The sequence below is a fragment of the Phascolarctos cinereus genome, unplaced genomic scaffold (genome assembly GCF_003287225.1).
Source record: "Phascolarctos cinereus isolate Bilbo 61053 unplaced genomic scaffold, phaCin_HiC Scaffold_1;HRSCAF=81, whole genome shotgun sequence".
Classification (NCBI taxonomy): domain Eukaryota; kingdom Metazoa; phylum Chordata; class Mammalia; order Diprotodontia; family Phascolarctidae; genus Phascolarctos; species Phascolarctos cinereus.
This window is the reverse complement of record NW_027555514.1, coordinates 285383917-285399858: the sequence shown is the minus strand read 5'-3', so window position 1 is coordinate 285399858 and position 15942 is coordinate 285383917. Positions and strand designations below refer to the sequence as shown.

General features: G+C 55.8%; 1 protein-coding gene across 3 annotated transcripts; it reads right to left on the bottom strand.

Annotated features, from left to right (window-relative positions):
- Window positions 1-1397: 1397 nt before the first annotated feature.
- Window positions 1398-15804, bottom strand: LOC144454902 (uncharacterized). 3 transcript variants are annotated; one of them, XM_078147705.1, is made up of 9 exons: window positions 15401-15804; window positions 9774-9812; window positions 7996-8039; window positions 6941-7017; window positions 6566-6628; window positions 6264-6302; window positions 4099-4206; window positions 1974-2016; window positions 1398-1554 (listed from the first exon to the last, which is right to left on the bottom strand). In XM_078147705.1, the coding sequence occupies exons 2-9, from the start codon at window positions 9803-9805 to the stop codon at window positions 1451-1453; spliced, it is 510 nt and encodes a 169-aa protein (XP_078003831.1). In that variant the 5' UTR covers window positions 9806-9812; window positions 15401-15804; the 3' UTR covers window positions 1398-1450. The 3 variants fall into 3 exon arrangements, with proteins under 3 accessions (XP_078003831.1, XP_078003830.1, XP_078003832.1); XM_078147704.1 differs by lacking the exon at window positions 15401-15804 and adding an exon at window positions 10938-11045; XM_078147706.1 differs by lacking the exons at window positions 6566-6628; window positions 15401-15804 and adding an exon at window positions 10938-11047.
- Between the last annotated feature and the right edge of the window lie 138 nt (window positions 15805-15942).

The following is a 15942-nucleotide window of genomic DNA, read 5'->3' as shown; positions in this document are numbered from 1 at the left end:
GATTTGAACCCATGTCTTCTGACTGGGGCAGCTGGGTGGTGCAGTGGCCAGAGCACTGGGGCAGGCCGGGCCTGGAATCAGGAAGACTTGAGTTCAAATCTGGCCTCAGACACTTACTACCTGTAGGACCCTGGGCAATTTGCCTCAGTTTCCTCATCTGTAAAATGAGCTGAAGAAGGTAATGGCCAGCCACTCCAGTATCTTTGCCAAGAAAACCCCAAATGGGATCACGAAGCGTCAGATAGGACTGAAACAATTAAACAACAACAATTTCTGACCATAGAGCTGGAATGATAGGCCTAATCTAATTAAGTGAAGTTCAATATTGATTTGTGTGTGTGTGTGTGTGTGTGTGTGTGTGTGTGTGTGTGTTCCATGGGTGCAGCATGGGGGAGGGGCAGCCAGGGAGCAGCTCCCACAGGACAGGCCTGGGCAAGGGGAGGGGCTCAGAACTAGGAGCTCAGTGTCAGAGGCTTCAGCCCCATGATTTCTGCAGGCCTTGGGGGCCCCTTTCACCAAAGTGTAGCCTCCAGATGTGACGAGAGAGGGCGGGAAATGGCAGGCCTCGTCTTCTGCCCCGGGAGGACCATGTCTGCAGTATCACGGACAGTCGGGGCCACCCAATCACAGGAGGAACTGGGGGTGTTTAACCAGAGGGAAAAGGGGACCTGGGGGTCATGACAGGTGACAAGGATGGCACCTGGCCGACAGAACACAGGTAGGTCTTAGAGAGCTGCCCGGGGTGGGGCGCCTGGCACAGTAAGAGGCAAAGGCAAGACTTGAACCCAGGGCTTCCTGGGATCCAGCTAGGCTGCCATGATGACCCCTCACATCCAGAGGGATGAGTTGCTGGAGGAGAAATGGGGACACTTGAAAAGAACTGGCCACTCCACCTTAAGGTTTCTAAAAGATAAGGCAAAAGCAGACTTCAGAGTGAAGAGTATAGAACCTGGGTACTGACCATGGTGGTCACTGACCCTGACAGGCATGGCCATGGGCACTGACCCTGGCAGGCATGGGCACTGATGGGTACTGACCCTGGCAGGCATGGGCACTGACAGGTACTGACCCTGGCAGGCATGGGCACTGATGGGTACTGACCCTGGCAGGCATGGGCACTGACAGGTACTGACCCTAGCAGGCATGGGCACTGATGGGCACTGATGCTGACAGGCATGGCCATGGACACTGACCCCGGCAGGCAGGTCTGCTGCTCTGATGGCCTCACAGCCAATGGCTGGGGTGGGACTGGTGGGGAAGGGCAGGACACTGAGGCAATCTGAAGGACTTTGGCCTGTGGCTATTTGGCTATTCTCACCTACCCTGCCCCCTCACTGCCCCAAGGTCCTGCTCCTCTTCCAGGCCCTCGACCAATGACAGACTCAGACAGGTACCTATGTGCACACCAATGGTGGCATTTCCATCCAGGCTTTATTAGGACCTTCCTTCTTTAACGGTTCTGAGTCTTGGGGAGGTTGGGGGCTGAGAACCAGTCTGCCCAGAGCCCTCGGAGGAGCCGTGTGACCCAGCTAGGTCCTCTGTCCGTGGGGGGTTCTGAAACAGGGGAGGGATGGGGGCTTGTCAGCAGGGATGCCCTTCCTGGGCCCTGCCCCTGCTTTCTGAGGACCTGGGGAGGGGGGTCTGGGAAAGACCTGGAGTGCAACTGATTTAAGGTGCAGCGGAAGCCCCTGCCATGGCCAGCTTCTAGGGCTCTCTCGTCCCCAGCTGCTCCTTTGCAGCCAAGAGAAGTGCATCTTGATACCCCCCCCCCCACAGTGGACACAGGCCTTCTCAAGAGCCTTGGGCTGGAGGCTTTGGGCCCAGGGTCCCAGCTCACATGAGCCCGGACTCCAAGCCCCACAGGCCTGGCTTCCCTCCCACCCATCCCACAAAAGCAGCTCCAGGGTGAGGTCCAAAGGACCAGTACTGGGGGGGGGGTCCTCAGAGGTAGGGGCGGCAGCCACCAGCCTTACCCTCTCCATAGACCTCGGCTGCCTTCCGCTCATGTTTATTTTCCTGTGGGATCAAGAAATGAGGAGGTAGAGAAAGGTAAAGCTTGGACCCCAGCCCCGACTTGGCCACAAGATCACTGAATGGCCTTGGATAAGTCACTTCCCTCCCTGGCTCCTGACTTCCCCAGCTGTGAGATGGGGAAGCTACACTTGATAATACTCCAAACTAACCTATTCCTATTTCTTGAAGGTGTCCAGATGCTTTCTTCAGAAAGCCTGGTGCAGGAGGGGGCGTGTCATTTAGACCCATAATATTGTTCCCATTTGGCAGGTGAGAAAAGTGAGACTGCAGTTCTGTGCTTCTGCACTGCCCTGTCTTCCTCACCTCTGCCTCCCAGAGTCTCTGATTTCCTTTCAAACATGGTTCATGCTCCTTAACTTCACTCTCTGTACTGTATCCTCAGTGCCCGGGCACAGTGCAGGCAGGCACACGACACAGACTTAAAAATGCTTACTGATGTGCAGCTGGTGGTGCAACAGAGAGAGCGTGAGCCCTGGAGTTGGGAGGACCTGAGTTCAAATCTGGCCTCAAACACTTAGCTGTGTGACCCTGGGCAAGTCATTCAACCCTGACTGCTATAAACACACACACACACACACACACACACACACACACACACACACACACACACACACACACACACACACACACACACACTGCTTAATTGATTTCTCCAGACCAGTAAATGCTGCAGCTGCTCAGATGACCTCTGAGGTCCCTTCTAACACCAACAGATTTGTCTCTAAAGAGTGGATGAAGCCTCCCCCTCCCCCTGCCAATGCCAGGGGCAACAGTGTGCCAGACCTGGACAGAGAAACCCGGCGTCAGGTGCTAGCCTAGCTGTGTGACCTTGGACAAGTCCCTCCCACTCTCTTGGCCTCAGTTTCTTCCTCTGTACGATGGCGGGGGGAGGCTAAATGGCTTCAAATGTCCATGACCCTAAAACACAAAATTTTCCTGAGCCTCAGTTTCCTGACCTAGCACAACCCAGGGCTCACCAGTTATGAGGAACTGCCCTCTGTAAACCTTGAAGGGCAGAGAAATGGGGGCTCCAGGGCTCCTTGGGAAAGGCTAAGGCCCTGGGCTCTGGACAAGTAGGCTTCATTCATTTACTCATTCGTTCATTTACTCATTCATTCATTCATTCACGAGCATTTGCTGAGCACCTGCTGTGTGCCAGGCCCTGTGAGAGGTGCTAGGATGCCAAGACAGAAATGAAACCTTAAAACCCCAGACGAAGCTCGGTAAACGTCCACAGCCCCACCTGGACTCGGCAGAAGCCGCCGTATCACCATCCCATCTTCCACGATGACTCGGACCCCCCGGTCCCAAGCCGGGGCAGGACCTGCTCTGTGAAGGTAGGGCCCAGACTGCGCGGCCCCCACCCCAACCCTGAGAGGCCCCAGGCCCTTCCTGGAAGGGCCAAGTCTAAGAGCACTGAGAAAATCCAGAAAGAGCTTTATGTTCATGCTCTTCTCCGGCACAAAACCACCACGTGGTCTGACACCCTTGTTTTACAGATGGGGAAACTGAGGCTCACACACACAGCAAGGCAGTGACAGAACATCACAGGGATCTTAGGAGCTGTCTAGAGCAACCCATTTTATAGATAAGCAAACTGAGGCCCAGAGAGCATAAGGGAGCTGCCCAGGGGCACACGGGCAATAAAGCATCAAGGTGAGGATCTGATCCCAGCTCTTCTTGCTCCAGAAGCGAGGTGGTGCAGCTGGTGACACCATAAAGCATAGAGCGCCAGGCCTAGAGGCGGGAAGGCCTGAGTTCAAATCCAGCCTCAGACACTTCCTAGCTGGGTGACCCTGGGCAAGTCTGTTTGCCTCAGTTTCCTCATCTGTCAAATGAGCTGGAGAAGGCAATGGCAAACCACTCCAGGATCTCTGCCAAGAAAAGCCCAGGTGGGGCATGGAGAGTCGGACACGACCGAGCACCCTGGGTCCCAGCCCACATGAGGTGGTGTCAGCTAAGGAAAGTCCTCGGAGACCCTTCAACCGCTGTTGGCAGCAGCAGCTGGCACTTGTTGGGCCCAGGGGCCCGAGAGGGCTGGAGCAAACCACAAGGAAACCTCACCTTGGAGGGCGGGCCCAGCCCCTCTCTGCCCATGAAGTCCACTGGGCCCTCAGGGTCCTCCAGAGCAGCTTCCACCGGGCTTGTGACCTTGGCTGTCCTCTGGGAAGGCTGCGGGGAAACAATGAGGAGGAGGGAGGAGGGGAGGAGGAAGAGGAGAAGGAGATGAGAGCGAGGAGGGGGAGGAGGAAGGGAGGAGGAAGATGAGGGAAAGGAGGTAGAGGAAGGAAGGGGAGGAGGGGAGGAGAAGGAGGAAGGGGAGAGGGAGAGGGAGGAGGAGGAGGAGGGGAGGGAGAAGAAGGAGGAGGAGAGGAAGGAGAGGAAGATGAGGGGGAGGAGAGGGAGATGACAGCGAGGAGGGGGAGGAGGAGGGGAGGAAGAAGAGGGAGGAGGGGAGGAGGACTAATCCTCCAGAGTCTCTGAGGCTCAGTCCTCTCTCCCCCTCCTCCCAACCTGAGCAGCCAGCTTGACTGCAGCCACCCCAAGCTGAGCCACGCCCCCAGCGTCAGGATAAAAGGCCCACAGATCAGAACCATCCCCAAGTGGAACAGCCAGCCCCAGAAGGTAGTGAGTCTCCCATCTCCAGAGGTCTCTCAGCAGAGGCTGGGTGGCCCCTCTCCCCTTTGGCAGGCTATAGCAGGCTCCCTCTCAGGCACAGTGGTCCGGCTCAGCCTCCTGGGGCCCCATGGGGTCATCACACGAGGACGGGGCCTCCGGGGAAGGACCGAACGTTATCGTCAGGGGCTCACAGAGCTTGAGTTACAAGCGGCCTCAGAGGCCATCTGTCCAACTCCCTTGTTTTACAGAGGGGGAAACTGAGGCCAAGGGAGGAAAAGGGACTTGACCAAGGTCACCCAGCCAGTAAAGAGAGCCAGGATTTGAACTTGGGGCCCCTGATTCTACACTCATTACTTTGATCCCCACACCACAAAGTTCTTCCGTCTGCCTGCTGCCCGCCTGTCCATTGGTCTCCTGGTCTCTCTCTGTGCGTCTATCTCTCATCTCTCTCTAGCTCCAATGGGCAGCCTGGCACTGTGGGAAGGGAGCCACTGAGTCTCCGAGGGGCTGAAGGCTTGCGAGGCCTCCCGGTCTGTGGAACAGCTCTCACGTGTGGGAAGAGGAGCTGGGTGTGAGCCACATGGGAGGAGCGGAGGATGGCCAGGCTGCCTTTTGTCACCACGCATCTCTCCTACTTCCACTTCTACTGTGTCAGAGTGTGTGTGTGTGTGTGTGTGTGTGTGTGTGTGTGTGTGTGTGTGTGAGTGTGTGTGTGTGCATGTGTGTGTCTGTGTGTGAGTGTAAGTGCATGAGTGTGTGAGCATGGCAGTGTGAGTGTGGGTTAATGTGCGTGAGTGTATGTGTGGGGGTGGATGAATGTGCGTGGGGGTGTGTGACTGTGAATGTGAGTGCATGAGAATGTGTGAGTGACTAAGTTTGTGTGTGAACGCGAGTGTATGTGTGGGTCTGAGTGTCTCTGTGTGTGAGTGTATGTGAATGAATGTGTCTGTGAGTGAGTGTATATGAGTGTAAGTGTGGGGATGGGAGTGTGAGTGGGTGCGAGTGGGTGCAACCTCTCATCACTGAGCAGGTGATGGCACAACCCCTGGTAAACAGTAGGTGCTTAATAAATGCCTGTTGCTCCCCTGCTGGGGAGTGCTGCTCCTCACTCACCTCCACCGCAGAGCAGCCAGGCTGTGGCCAGCCTTCCTCCTCCTCCTTTCTGGGACCCCCTCCTTCACCTCCCTCTTAGCCCTGCCTTGCCCCTTGTTCTATGACCCGGGGCCAGGCAGAAGGAAGCTAATCCCTCTTTTTCAGTCCTTTCCAAGAACTGAAGACTGCTCCAAGGTCTCCCCAACTGCTGTCTTCTCTCCCCCTGGCTAATGATAAGCATGGGGGCCCCCAGGGACTGTGTCTGTTTCATATCTCAGTAACCCTGGCAACTGGTAAGGAACCCTAAATACAGCAGGTGTTTAATACATGTTTGCTGATTGGGATTAAAGCTAGATTTGGAGCCTGGAAGACTCAGGTCTGCGATTTACTAATGTGTGTGACCCTGGGCAGTCGCTTAATGTTTCTCCGAGCCTCAGTTTCCCCATCTGTAAAATGGGGAGGGGTCCAAGCAAACAGTCTCTGGCCCCTACCAGCAGCAGGCCCCACACCCAGCTCACCAGCCTTGCTTGCCATTTCCGGTTCTCTGTTCCACGGTTCTGTGGAGGCAGCAAGGGAAGGAGAGAAGAGAGGAGGGGCAGAAGTGCCCAGGGCAACAGTCAGGCACAGCCCCCTGCCCACTCCGTCTGCCACCCTCACAATTAAAGCCCTTGGCGCCTGGGATGACGTGCCTGGGGAACACCCTGCCTGGTTCCCTGATCCCTCGCCTCCCCTCCCCAAGGCTCAGGGCAGGGAAGCCGAGGCTCTCAGGGTCTGGGGCGGGCCTGGGCGGGGTACAGGGGATACTACAGGGGTCTCTCACCTGGGTCACTGGATAGCACTTATCTGCCGGCCCCCACACAGGCCGTAAGGTCTCCCCTACGCGCTGAGGAGGAAGAGAAGGACAGTTCCAGGTAGATGGGATAGTGAGAGGGGGAAAACCGCTCCACCTCCTTCTGGCCGGCCTAGCCTCGTAGAGGCTGCTGACCCATAAAGAGCCTCAGAAACATGGGAGACCTTACAACCATTGCCTAGGTCTTCTCCTCTGCATAATGGGGTAGTAACTCAGGCAGGGCTGGTTCTCTGGAGAGAGTGCTCCGCACCCTTCAGAGTGCAGGGATAATAATACTGCAGTGGGACCCTCCCGTCAATCTGGTGCCAGCCTCACCCAGCTGCCCAAGCAGAGCGATGCCCCTACCTTTGGGACCTCCAGAATGCCAACGTCATCCTCAGAGGATCTCACAGGTCTTCCATGGAAGAAGTAATAGACCATGCCTGCAGCCAGGGCAAAGAGAGAGAAGCCAGGCATTGCTTGGGCATCCCCACGGGGGATGCCGGAGGGCTCACCAACCAGTGATTGCCCAAAAGCCAGCCTGGGCCAGGCGTCAGTCCCACAGAGAGCTGCTAAGGAAGGCAGAGCTGTGGGAAAGGGACAGGCCTGCCTGCCTACAGTCACAAAGGGAAAACTCTTTGCTAATGAAAGCCTGAAGGCTTTCATTCACATCCAGGAAACTGAAGCTCCCCACAGGCTGCCCAGCTCCACCCAATCAGTGCCCACCATGTGCCAGGCACTGTGCTAAGCCAGGAGAGACAAAGACAAAAGTCAGAGTTCCTGCCCTGCAGAAGCTTCCTTTTCAGCGGGTATCTGTTACGAGGTTACATAGGGCTTTCATTAGCAGGCAGCCCAGGCTGCTGATCCTGAGATCTTGCCTCACTGGGGAGCCCAGCTGGATCTCAGCTTCTCCCAGCCTTGTCCCCTTCCACTGGGATTTGTGCTGGGTAAACCAGCCAGAATGAAGTGGCTTTCCTTGCCCGGATTGCCCAGGGCCGCTGGGCTCTCATGACCCGGCCTTGTTTCTGCTCCCCCCCCCCAAAACAATAAACACTTTCTCATGGCTCTCTTTGGTTGGGAAATCCACTGGCCATCCCCCAGGCCGGCAGATCTGCTGCCCTGTTATCTCAGTTAAAGATGCTTTATTCCCCAACTCACAGCTCTGATTTGTTCTAGGACTTGACCGTTCAAACCCCGACTCTGCTCATATTTACTACCCTCGTGACCTTGGACAAATCTCTCTGGGCCTCAGTTTCCTTCTCTGTGAAATCAGGTCATTTGACCAGAGCCCTCATTTCTCAGGCAGCTGATTAGGACGGGTCCCAGACCTTCCTGCCCCCCCCCCAATCATGCCTACCCTCCACGACTCTGCCCAAGCCACAGTGAGAGGCCCTGGGCCAGGGGCTGTGGGGCATCCTCACCTGCTAGAATGAAAAGCTGCATCACATACAGGCACTTGGAAACTCTGGAAAAGAGAAAAAGGTCAAGAAACAGCTGAGGCCAAGAGGCTGAGCCTCCCTCCCCCCTCCCCCGCCCCCAGTCCAGAAGCCTGGAGCAAAAAAGGCACTCTGTCCAAGCCACCACCCCCCCCCAACCAGAATCTGCTCCCCATATCCCCCAGGTCGAGAAGCAGCCTTCTCGTTCTCCAGTGAGGAGCCGAGGGGAGTGACACAGATGGTGACGAGTGGGGCATGTGGAGGCTGGTCCTCAGATCCCAAATGTCTCCTCTTTTTGGCTGGGTACCCCAAATGCCTTTCCACTCTGGATAGCCCCATCACCCTGGGGAGGGATGCAGGTGACCCCCCCCCTTCAGTGCCAGGTACTGGGCTGGTAGAGGAGGTGGGAGGAGAGGCTGGAGCTCTGGAGACCCCCTGAGTAGCCTGGGAAGGAGCTCAGGCATTGGGAGTGGCCTCCTCACCTCTCCCATCCCCAGAAAGCCTGTCAAGCCCTAATCAGCTCTGCCCAAGGGCCTTGTGGGTCATGCAGTTGGCCCCAGCTTGACTGCCCTGGGGCTCTTTAAGGCCCCAGGGTCCAGTTTGGAATGACCCCTAAACACTTTTGTTTGGAGACTCAAGGGCACTGGGAGGGAGGACAAGCTGGGATGGTGTGAAAGGCTGCCTAGCTGAGAGTCAGGGAGCTTGGGTCAGAGCCCCGACTCAGTGACCTGGGGCATGCCCCTTCTTCCCCTCTCTTCGCCTCAAGCTGCCTCCTCTGTAAAAATGGTGGGTTTGGACGAGGGCATCTCTGGTGGCAGGGCGAGGCATACAGTAAGTGGCTAATAATGGCACCTCTCCTCCGGTAAAGCCCTTTGTGCCAGCATGGTGTTACCTCCTACCACTATCCTTTCCTTCTGCCTGCCTTGGCTTAGGGGGCACTGGGGAGGGCTGAGGGAGGCGCCATCAGTGTCCGTGTCTCCTTTTTAGGAGCATTTTAAGGTTTACAAAGCACTTCATAATGGGAGGTGAGGATTAGTGTCTGTGTCATCACTCCCATTTTACAGACAGACACACTGAGGCTCAGAAAAGATAGGGCCTTGCTAATGGCTACACGTGGGATAAGGGTCAGAAGCATGGGGCCCCTTCCCCCACCATTCCTGGACGTCTCTCCCAGCCCCAGCCCCAGACCTAGTCCCACGCCAGCACTGATGAGGACTCTTGCTGGGTCCTGACCCTCTCCCCACTTGGCTCAGGCCACACGACTTGGCCTGGGCCGCCTCTTCGCACAGCCTAAGACTCAAAGATCTGGAGCGGTCATTGAGTCCAATTCCCTTATTTTACAGTTGAGGAAACTGAGGCTGAGACAGAGAAAGTGGTTTTCTCCGGGTTTCCCATCAAGGGGCAGAGTCCTCTGACTTCAAAGCCTTTTCCATGGGCCTCCACGCTCTCAGCAGCATCAGGCTGGAGGGGCCCAGAGCAGTGAGAGGGCAGGAATCCTCATCCCAACCCACATTTCCAGCACAGCATCTGACATCGGGGTCATCTCACTGGCTCCTCACAACAATCCCGAGAAGTATTCCCATTTTATAGATGAGGAAACTGAGACTCAAGATGGTTAGGTGACTGGCCCAGGGTCACACAGCTACTAAGCGTTTTAGGCAGGATTCAAACCCACTGTCTCATCTTCCAGTGGGCGGTACATTGGGCAGCCTCCCACCCTCGTCTGGAAGGTGGAACCGGGGTCTACCACATACTGTATGTACCTTTCTCGTGTGCAACACCACATCAGCGCCATCTCCAGCCTGGGAAGGAAAGGAGAGGACGTCAACACCAGGGGCCAGCATAGGGTGGGTTTCTCAGAGGGTCTGGGTTCTGGTCCTGGGACCTACTCTAGTCCAATGATTCTCAACTTTTGGGTTTCAGGGTGGTCCCTTAACACTTAAAAACCGATTGAGGACTGGGGCAGCCAGGTGGGGCAGTGCACAGAGCTCTGGCCCTGGACTCAGGAGGACCTGAGTTCAAATCTGGCCTCATCCACTTACTAGCTGTGTGACCCTGGGCAAGTCACTTCACCCCAATTGCTTCCCCCTACAAAGACTGAGGACAGTTGCCCAAGAGCCTGTAAACTTGGGTGATAGCTATAGATATGTACCATGTTAGAAATTCTAAAATAGTTTTGACCTCACAGAGCTCCTACTATGGTCTCAGGGTTAAGGAGGGTCTCAAAGGGCCACAGAAATAATAACAACAATAATAATAAAACACACATATAACACCTTAGGGTTTGCAAATTACTTTAAAATTATTCCCCTCATTTTACGGATGAGTAAACTAAGGCTGGGGGAAGTTACTTTATCCATGGGAGCTAATGTCAGAACCTGGGACTCCAGGCCCAAAGGCCTCTTTCCTCTGTATCACCCATGGGCCTCTACATAAATCTGGATGGAAACTGCCCACCCCGGGGAATGCTTTCCTAGGGACCTCCCAGCTGGCTTGTCCAACCACCCTCACTGCTCGGATGGGGAAACAGGCCCAGAGGGGAAGGACCCTTGTCCAGCCAGAACCCCAGGCCTGGGATTCCAGGCTCCACTGGCCACACGGTCTCCGTTTCAAGCCAAGTCCCCTGCCACCATCCTCAAGGTTCTCTCTGCCTCCCACTGCAGCTGGCTAATGCCTGGAATTTCACTGTGAGAGCTTCATTCCTTTAGTTAATGACAAAGTTGGGTGCCCTGCTAAAACAGAAATCCTCTCTTTCCTCCTGATCCCCAAGGGAAAAAGCACATCATCATATTATCAGGGATTTTCCCTGGAGGGCGAATGAGCTCTTTCTGCAGAGCTGGCTAGGGTACGCTAGGCTGGAGTAAGATTTCCCCCCAGAGGGGGAAAGTGGCCCACGCTGGCCTGGCTGCTTTTCCAGGGCTTCTTACCCTGAGCTGGGATCTCGGAGATCTCGGAGCCTGCAGTCTGTCCCTCGATCGTGTCAGTGGCCACACTGACCGCCCCCTCCCCTCCCCTCCTCTCAGGCTCTAGTCCCAGGTGGCCTGCCCACCCACGTGGGGCAGGGTCATAATCCAAACGCAAGCCCCCCCGATGAGAGACCCTTGTGGCCAGCCCTCCACCGGCCCTTTGGAGTCTGCTCTGCTGATGCTGCCTTTCCCAGGAGGGGCCTTGGGCCCGAGTGTGACATCACATCAAGGGGGGCTTTGTGACAGGGCCCGATCATCACCAGCCTCGGGCAGGGGGAGGCCCCGATGCATCCTAGCCTTAGTGCCCAGCGGGAAGGGATCGGGGTGCCAGGCTCAGGCTAGGGATGCGGCCACCACGGCCAGAGAGTCCCTACTTAGCCCACGAGGTCCGTGGCATTCATCCATTAAGAGCCTCCTGTGGGCCAGGCTCTGTGCTAAGCGCTGGGGGACAGAAAGTTACACCCCTGCCCTCAGGGAGCTGACAGTCTAAAAGGAAACAACACAGTTCCCCATTGTGTACAAATGCCACAGACTGGACAAATCGGGGCTCTCTGCAGAGTGCAATAGGGGAAGGCTCCTCGTAGAAGGGGGGAGGCCTCAGCCGGGCCTTGAGAGAAGTCAGGGAAGCCCGGAGGGGGCAAGGAGCCCAGGCCATCGGGGCGGGCACCCGTCCCTGGTCACAATGCCCATGGCTTCAATCACGCACGTGATAACCGACACAGAATTAGATTCAGAGCCGGACCCTCCCTCGTCTTGTAGATGAGAAGGGCAAGGAGCCTGGACAGAGCTGGAAGGAACTTTAGAGACCAAAGTTCCAACACTTTCCTTTTTCAGATGAGGACACTGAGACACAGAGAAATGACTTGTTCAAGATCATGCAGCTCCTGAGCCAGCGTTCTTTTCCCTGTGCCAAGCTGTGTCCTCAACTGGTCAATAAGTAGCAGGGTCAAGATTTGAACCTAGGTCCCCAGGCTCCAAGTCCATATTCTCCAAAGGAGTCTCCAAGTTCTCCAGGCTAGAGGCTAAGGCTGGGTACGACAAACTCCAAGGGACTGAGACAGAAGGCGGAAAGCCAGGGGCTGAGACAGGATCGCCAGGCAAGGCAGGGCAGCGTTGAACGGCACCGGGTGAAGCGATCACAGATTGATGTTAAAAGAGAAGACCCCCCCCCCTTCGTGCTCCATCGTCCCCTTGTGACCCCCTGTGTCAACGGAGATGCCCACTTGGGGCTAGAGTGGAGAGGGCGACGCCGGAGGTCTGGGGGGGGGGCCTCAGAAGGCCCCACACAAAGGGTCCGGCTCAGTCACTGACCCCTGTTTGGGAGGTGACCTCCGGGCAGAGTCACCAGGCACGTCTGTCTGTCTGGAAAGCGGCGCTTGGACTCTCTAAAGCTCAGCAGCTGGTCACCAGAGGTCAGGTCATCCAAATGTCTCATTTCGTAGACGAAGTGAAACCTGGGGGGCTCAATTAAGTGACTTGACCAAGGTCATACAGCCAGTAAGAACCAATGCTAAGTAAGGTTCAAACTCGGGTTCTACAGCACCTGAGACAGGATCTGTGTCTACCAGGGGCCTGCCCTGCCCCCTCCACCCCCTCCCCTCTGGGGTTTGCTTTGTTCTGGAAAGGAAGTCATCCCCAAGACTTGATTGGCCCAAGGGGATGACGGCTCAAAAGCTATGAGATGGAGAGGAGAGCCCTGAAGGACAGACCTACAGCACGCTTGCACTAGGTGGGCTGGTGGGGGAGGAGGGAAGGGGATGGATGCCAGGGTTACTGACCAGGCAGAAATGGTGAGAGCTTTGGTACACATGAATAGGGGGTCCAGGGACAGAAGAGGGTGTAGTCCTGGGGGACTGGAAGACAACGGGGTCCTCTAGAGAAGTTTCTCTAGAGCTGTATCCCAAAGAGATCATAAAAACGGGAAAAGGACCCACATGCACAAAATATTTATAGCACCTCTTTCTGTGGTGGCAAGGAACTGGAAATTGAAAGGATGCCCATCAACTGAGGAATGGCTGAGCAAGTTGTGGTATAGGAATGCAATGGAATACTATTGTCTATAAGAAATGATGAGCAGGCAGACTTCAGAAAAACCTGGAAAGCCTTGTATGGACTGATGCTGAGTGAAGGGAGCAGAACCAGGAGAACGTTGTACACAGTAACAGCCACGTCGTAAGATGATGAACATTGATAGACTTAGCCCTCCTCGTCAATGCAAGGATCCAAGACGACTCCAAAAGACATGATGGAAAATGCTATCCACATCCAGAGAAAGAACCATGGAGTCTGAATGCAGATCAAAGCAGACTATTTGCTCTTTTTTTTTTCTTATGTTGAGTTGTGTTTCTTCTTTTTTATGGTTCCTCCTATTGGTTCTAATTCTTCCTTACAACATGACTAAGGTGAAACTATGTTTAATAGAAATGTATATGTAGAGCCTACATCAGATTGCACGCCATATTGGGGAGGAAGGGGGAGAGGGAGGGGGAGAAAAATTAAAAAGAAAAATTTAAACTCAAAGAAACTGTGACGTTTCTCTAGGAAGGGGGGGTTAGGGCCATGGGGGAGGGGGAGATCATGAGAGAGTTTCTTCTGGGGTGTGTTGAACTTCAGGCACCTATGGGCCGTCCAGGAGAAGCCATCCAGCAGGCTGCAGGAGGGTGGGCCTGGAGTTCAGGAGAGAGAATCAAGGCTGGATCTATAGCTCGGGGAGTCGTCTGCATAGGGATGGAGATGGTGGCCTAGTGGGGAGACAAGGATGCATTACACATTCACGGCAAGAGAGGGATGAGAGCTCACCGCAACTAGCAAATGAGGGGCACCAAAGGAAAGACGAACGAGTGTGACAGAAGAGCAAGACCACCACAGCCTATCTGACCTGAACCCCAAAGCCTTTTGATGGGGGCAGGGGTGGGAAAGCAGGTGGAAGACATGGGGCTGCTGCTGGAAGGGGCTGAGGAGGACTGTGGGCCAGCTCCTGGGGTGTGTGTGGGTCTGTGTGTGTAAGGGGAAAGAGGTAAAGGGGAGAGATGGAGAGAGAGAGAGAGAGAGAGGAGAGAGAGAGGGGGGGGAGAGGGGGAGAGACAGAGAGAGGGAGAGAGGGGGAGAGACAGAGAGAGAGGGAGAGAGAGAGGAGAAAGAGAGAGGAGAGAGAGAGAGGAGAGAGGAGAACAGGGAGAGATAGAGAGAGAGGGAGAGAGAGAGAGGAGAGAGAGAGAGGGAGAGGGGGAGAGGTAGAGAGAGGGAGAGAGGGGGAGAGGGGGAGAGACAGAGAGAGAGGGAGAGAGAGAGGAGAGAGGAGAACAGGGAGAGATAGAGAGGAGAAAAAGGAGAGACAGAGACAAAGAGAGACAGACAGCAGGTGGGAGACAGGGAAGAGACACAGGCAGACAGGCAGACAGATTGTTCAATGGAGAGGTAGACAGATGAGTCGATGTTCACCCTTCATTTTTCAGAGGACAGAGATGAGCTGGGTTTCAGGGAGGCAGAGCTGCACAAAGCTGTCAGCCTCTTTCTCTTCCAGAGAGGTCAAAGTCCAATGGTGACAAAGTCAAGAAGACTGGCGATGACGGTAGATGACCTTGGTGTCTTTAATGTCTGACCAAGTGCTTCACAGCGCCTGCTTCAGCCACCTTCGTGGCCATTGGAACAAATTGTTCTCATCTGCCCATTCCACCGGGGAAAGTCTTCACATGCTTGGGGTAGATGCCCCCCCCCCGACAGGTTTGAGAGCCCTCGGTTATCCCCAACTTGGTTTACTGCCTGCCAAGCCAGTTTGACCAGGGTGTGACTGCTGCACATGCGAGAGCTTCTTGGAGCCACAGGAGAGAGTTAGGTGACAGGTGGACCCCAAAGGAGGATGAGGAGGCCCGAGAGGCCCTCACACCAGAGGTGCTGGTTCTCCCTGAACATTCCAAAATATAGATAAGAAGATAGCTGGGTAGCTAGATGGATAGATGGGTAGACAGATAGATAGATAACATACCTACCTACAATATTTATGAAGCACTTGTGATGTGCCAGGTGCAGTGATGAGCCCTGGCAATGCAACAATGAGCAAACAAGATGGTCCCTTATCGAGGTTACCTTTTAATGTATGAGGACGAAATCAAAGGGCAGCCTTGGAAACAGAGAGGTAAGGGGGCTTGGGGGTGTCTATTAGCCAGGAGGGCAAGCAGTCCAGAGGGGAGGGTTGAGCTGAGAGGGAAGCGACCACAGCCGGGGCCTTTCATAAAACGGAGGTCCCAGCCAGGGGGGTCAGGCAGGAGAAGAGCAGAAGACGGCTCTCGTGGGCTTCCCATCCTCCCTCTTCAAAGCTACGTGCCCCCGTTCCTGCACCCACTCCCTCCGCTTTGGGTGTCCTTCCTGAAACACAGCGCCCATAAAACCGAACAAAACACTCCGGATGGAATCTCATCGCGGACCTTTGGCTGACACACGGTGACAGGTCGGAGTTGGGCTTGGACTCTCGAGGGGCTCCGATGCCAGGGAGTTTGGCCGTTATCACAGGAGCAATGGGGAACCACTGAAGGCTTGGGGGGCCAAGGGACTTGTCCAGGCACACGTGCAGGAAGGGTGAAGCCCCCACCCTGCGCTCCCACGCGCGGCGCTCCACCCCCACCCAGAGCGGCCCCTCCCACCGGGCGCCCAGAACACACAATCACACCCCAACGCCCCTTTCGTAGCGTCACGCCTAGGCGCATGCGCGCTCCGTCTCACCAGCTCGCGCGCGCGCGCGCGCGCGCGCTCTCTTTCTCTCTCTCCCCCCGGCCCGGGTCCGTGAACCAATCGGAGAACTCCGAGGCCCAGCGGGCTTTCCTTCGCTCCACCCCCCCCCCGTCCCCGCGGCCGAGAGAGCGTCCCCGCCCCCTGCCAATCGCCAATCAGAGAGCCCGGAGGCCGACTTTCTTTCCGTCCTTCCTTCCGCCCTCGCGCCCGCGGCGGCCAATGGCCGAGCCGGGACGAA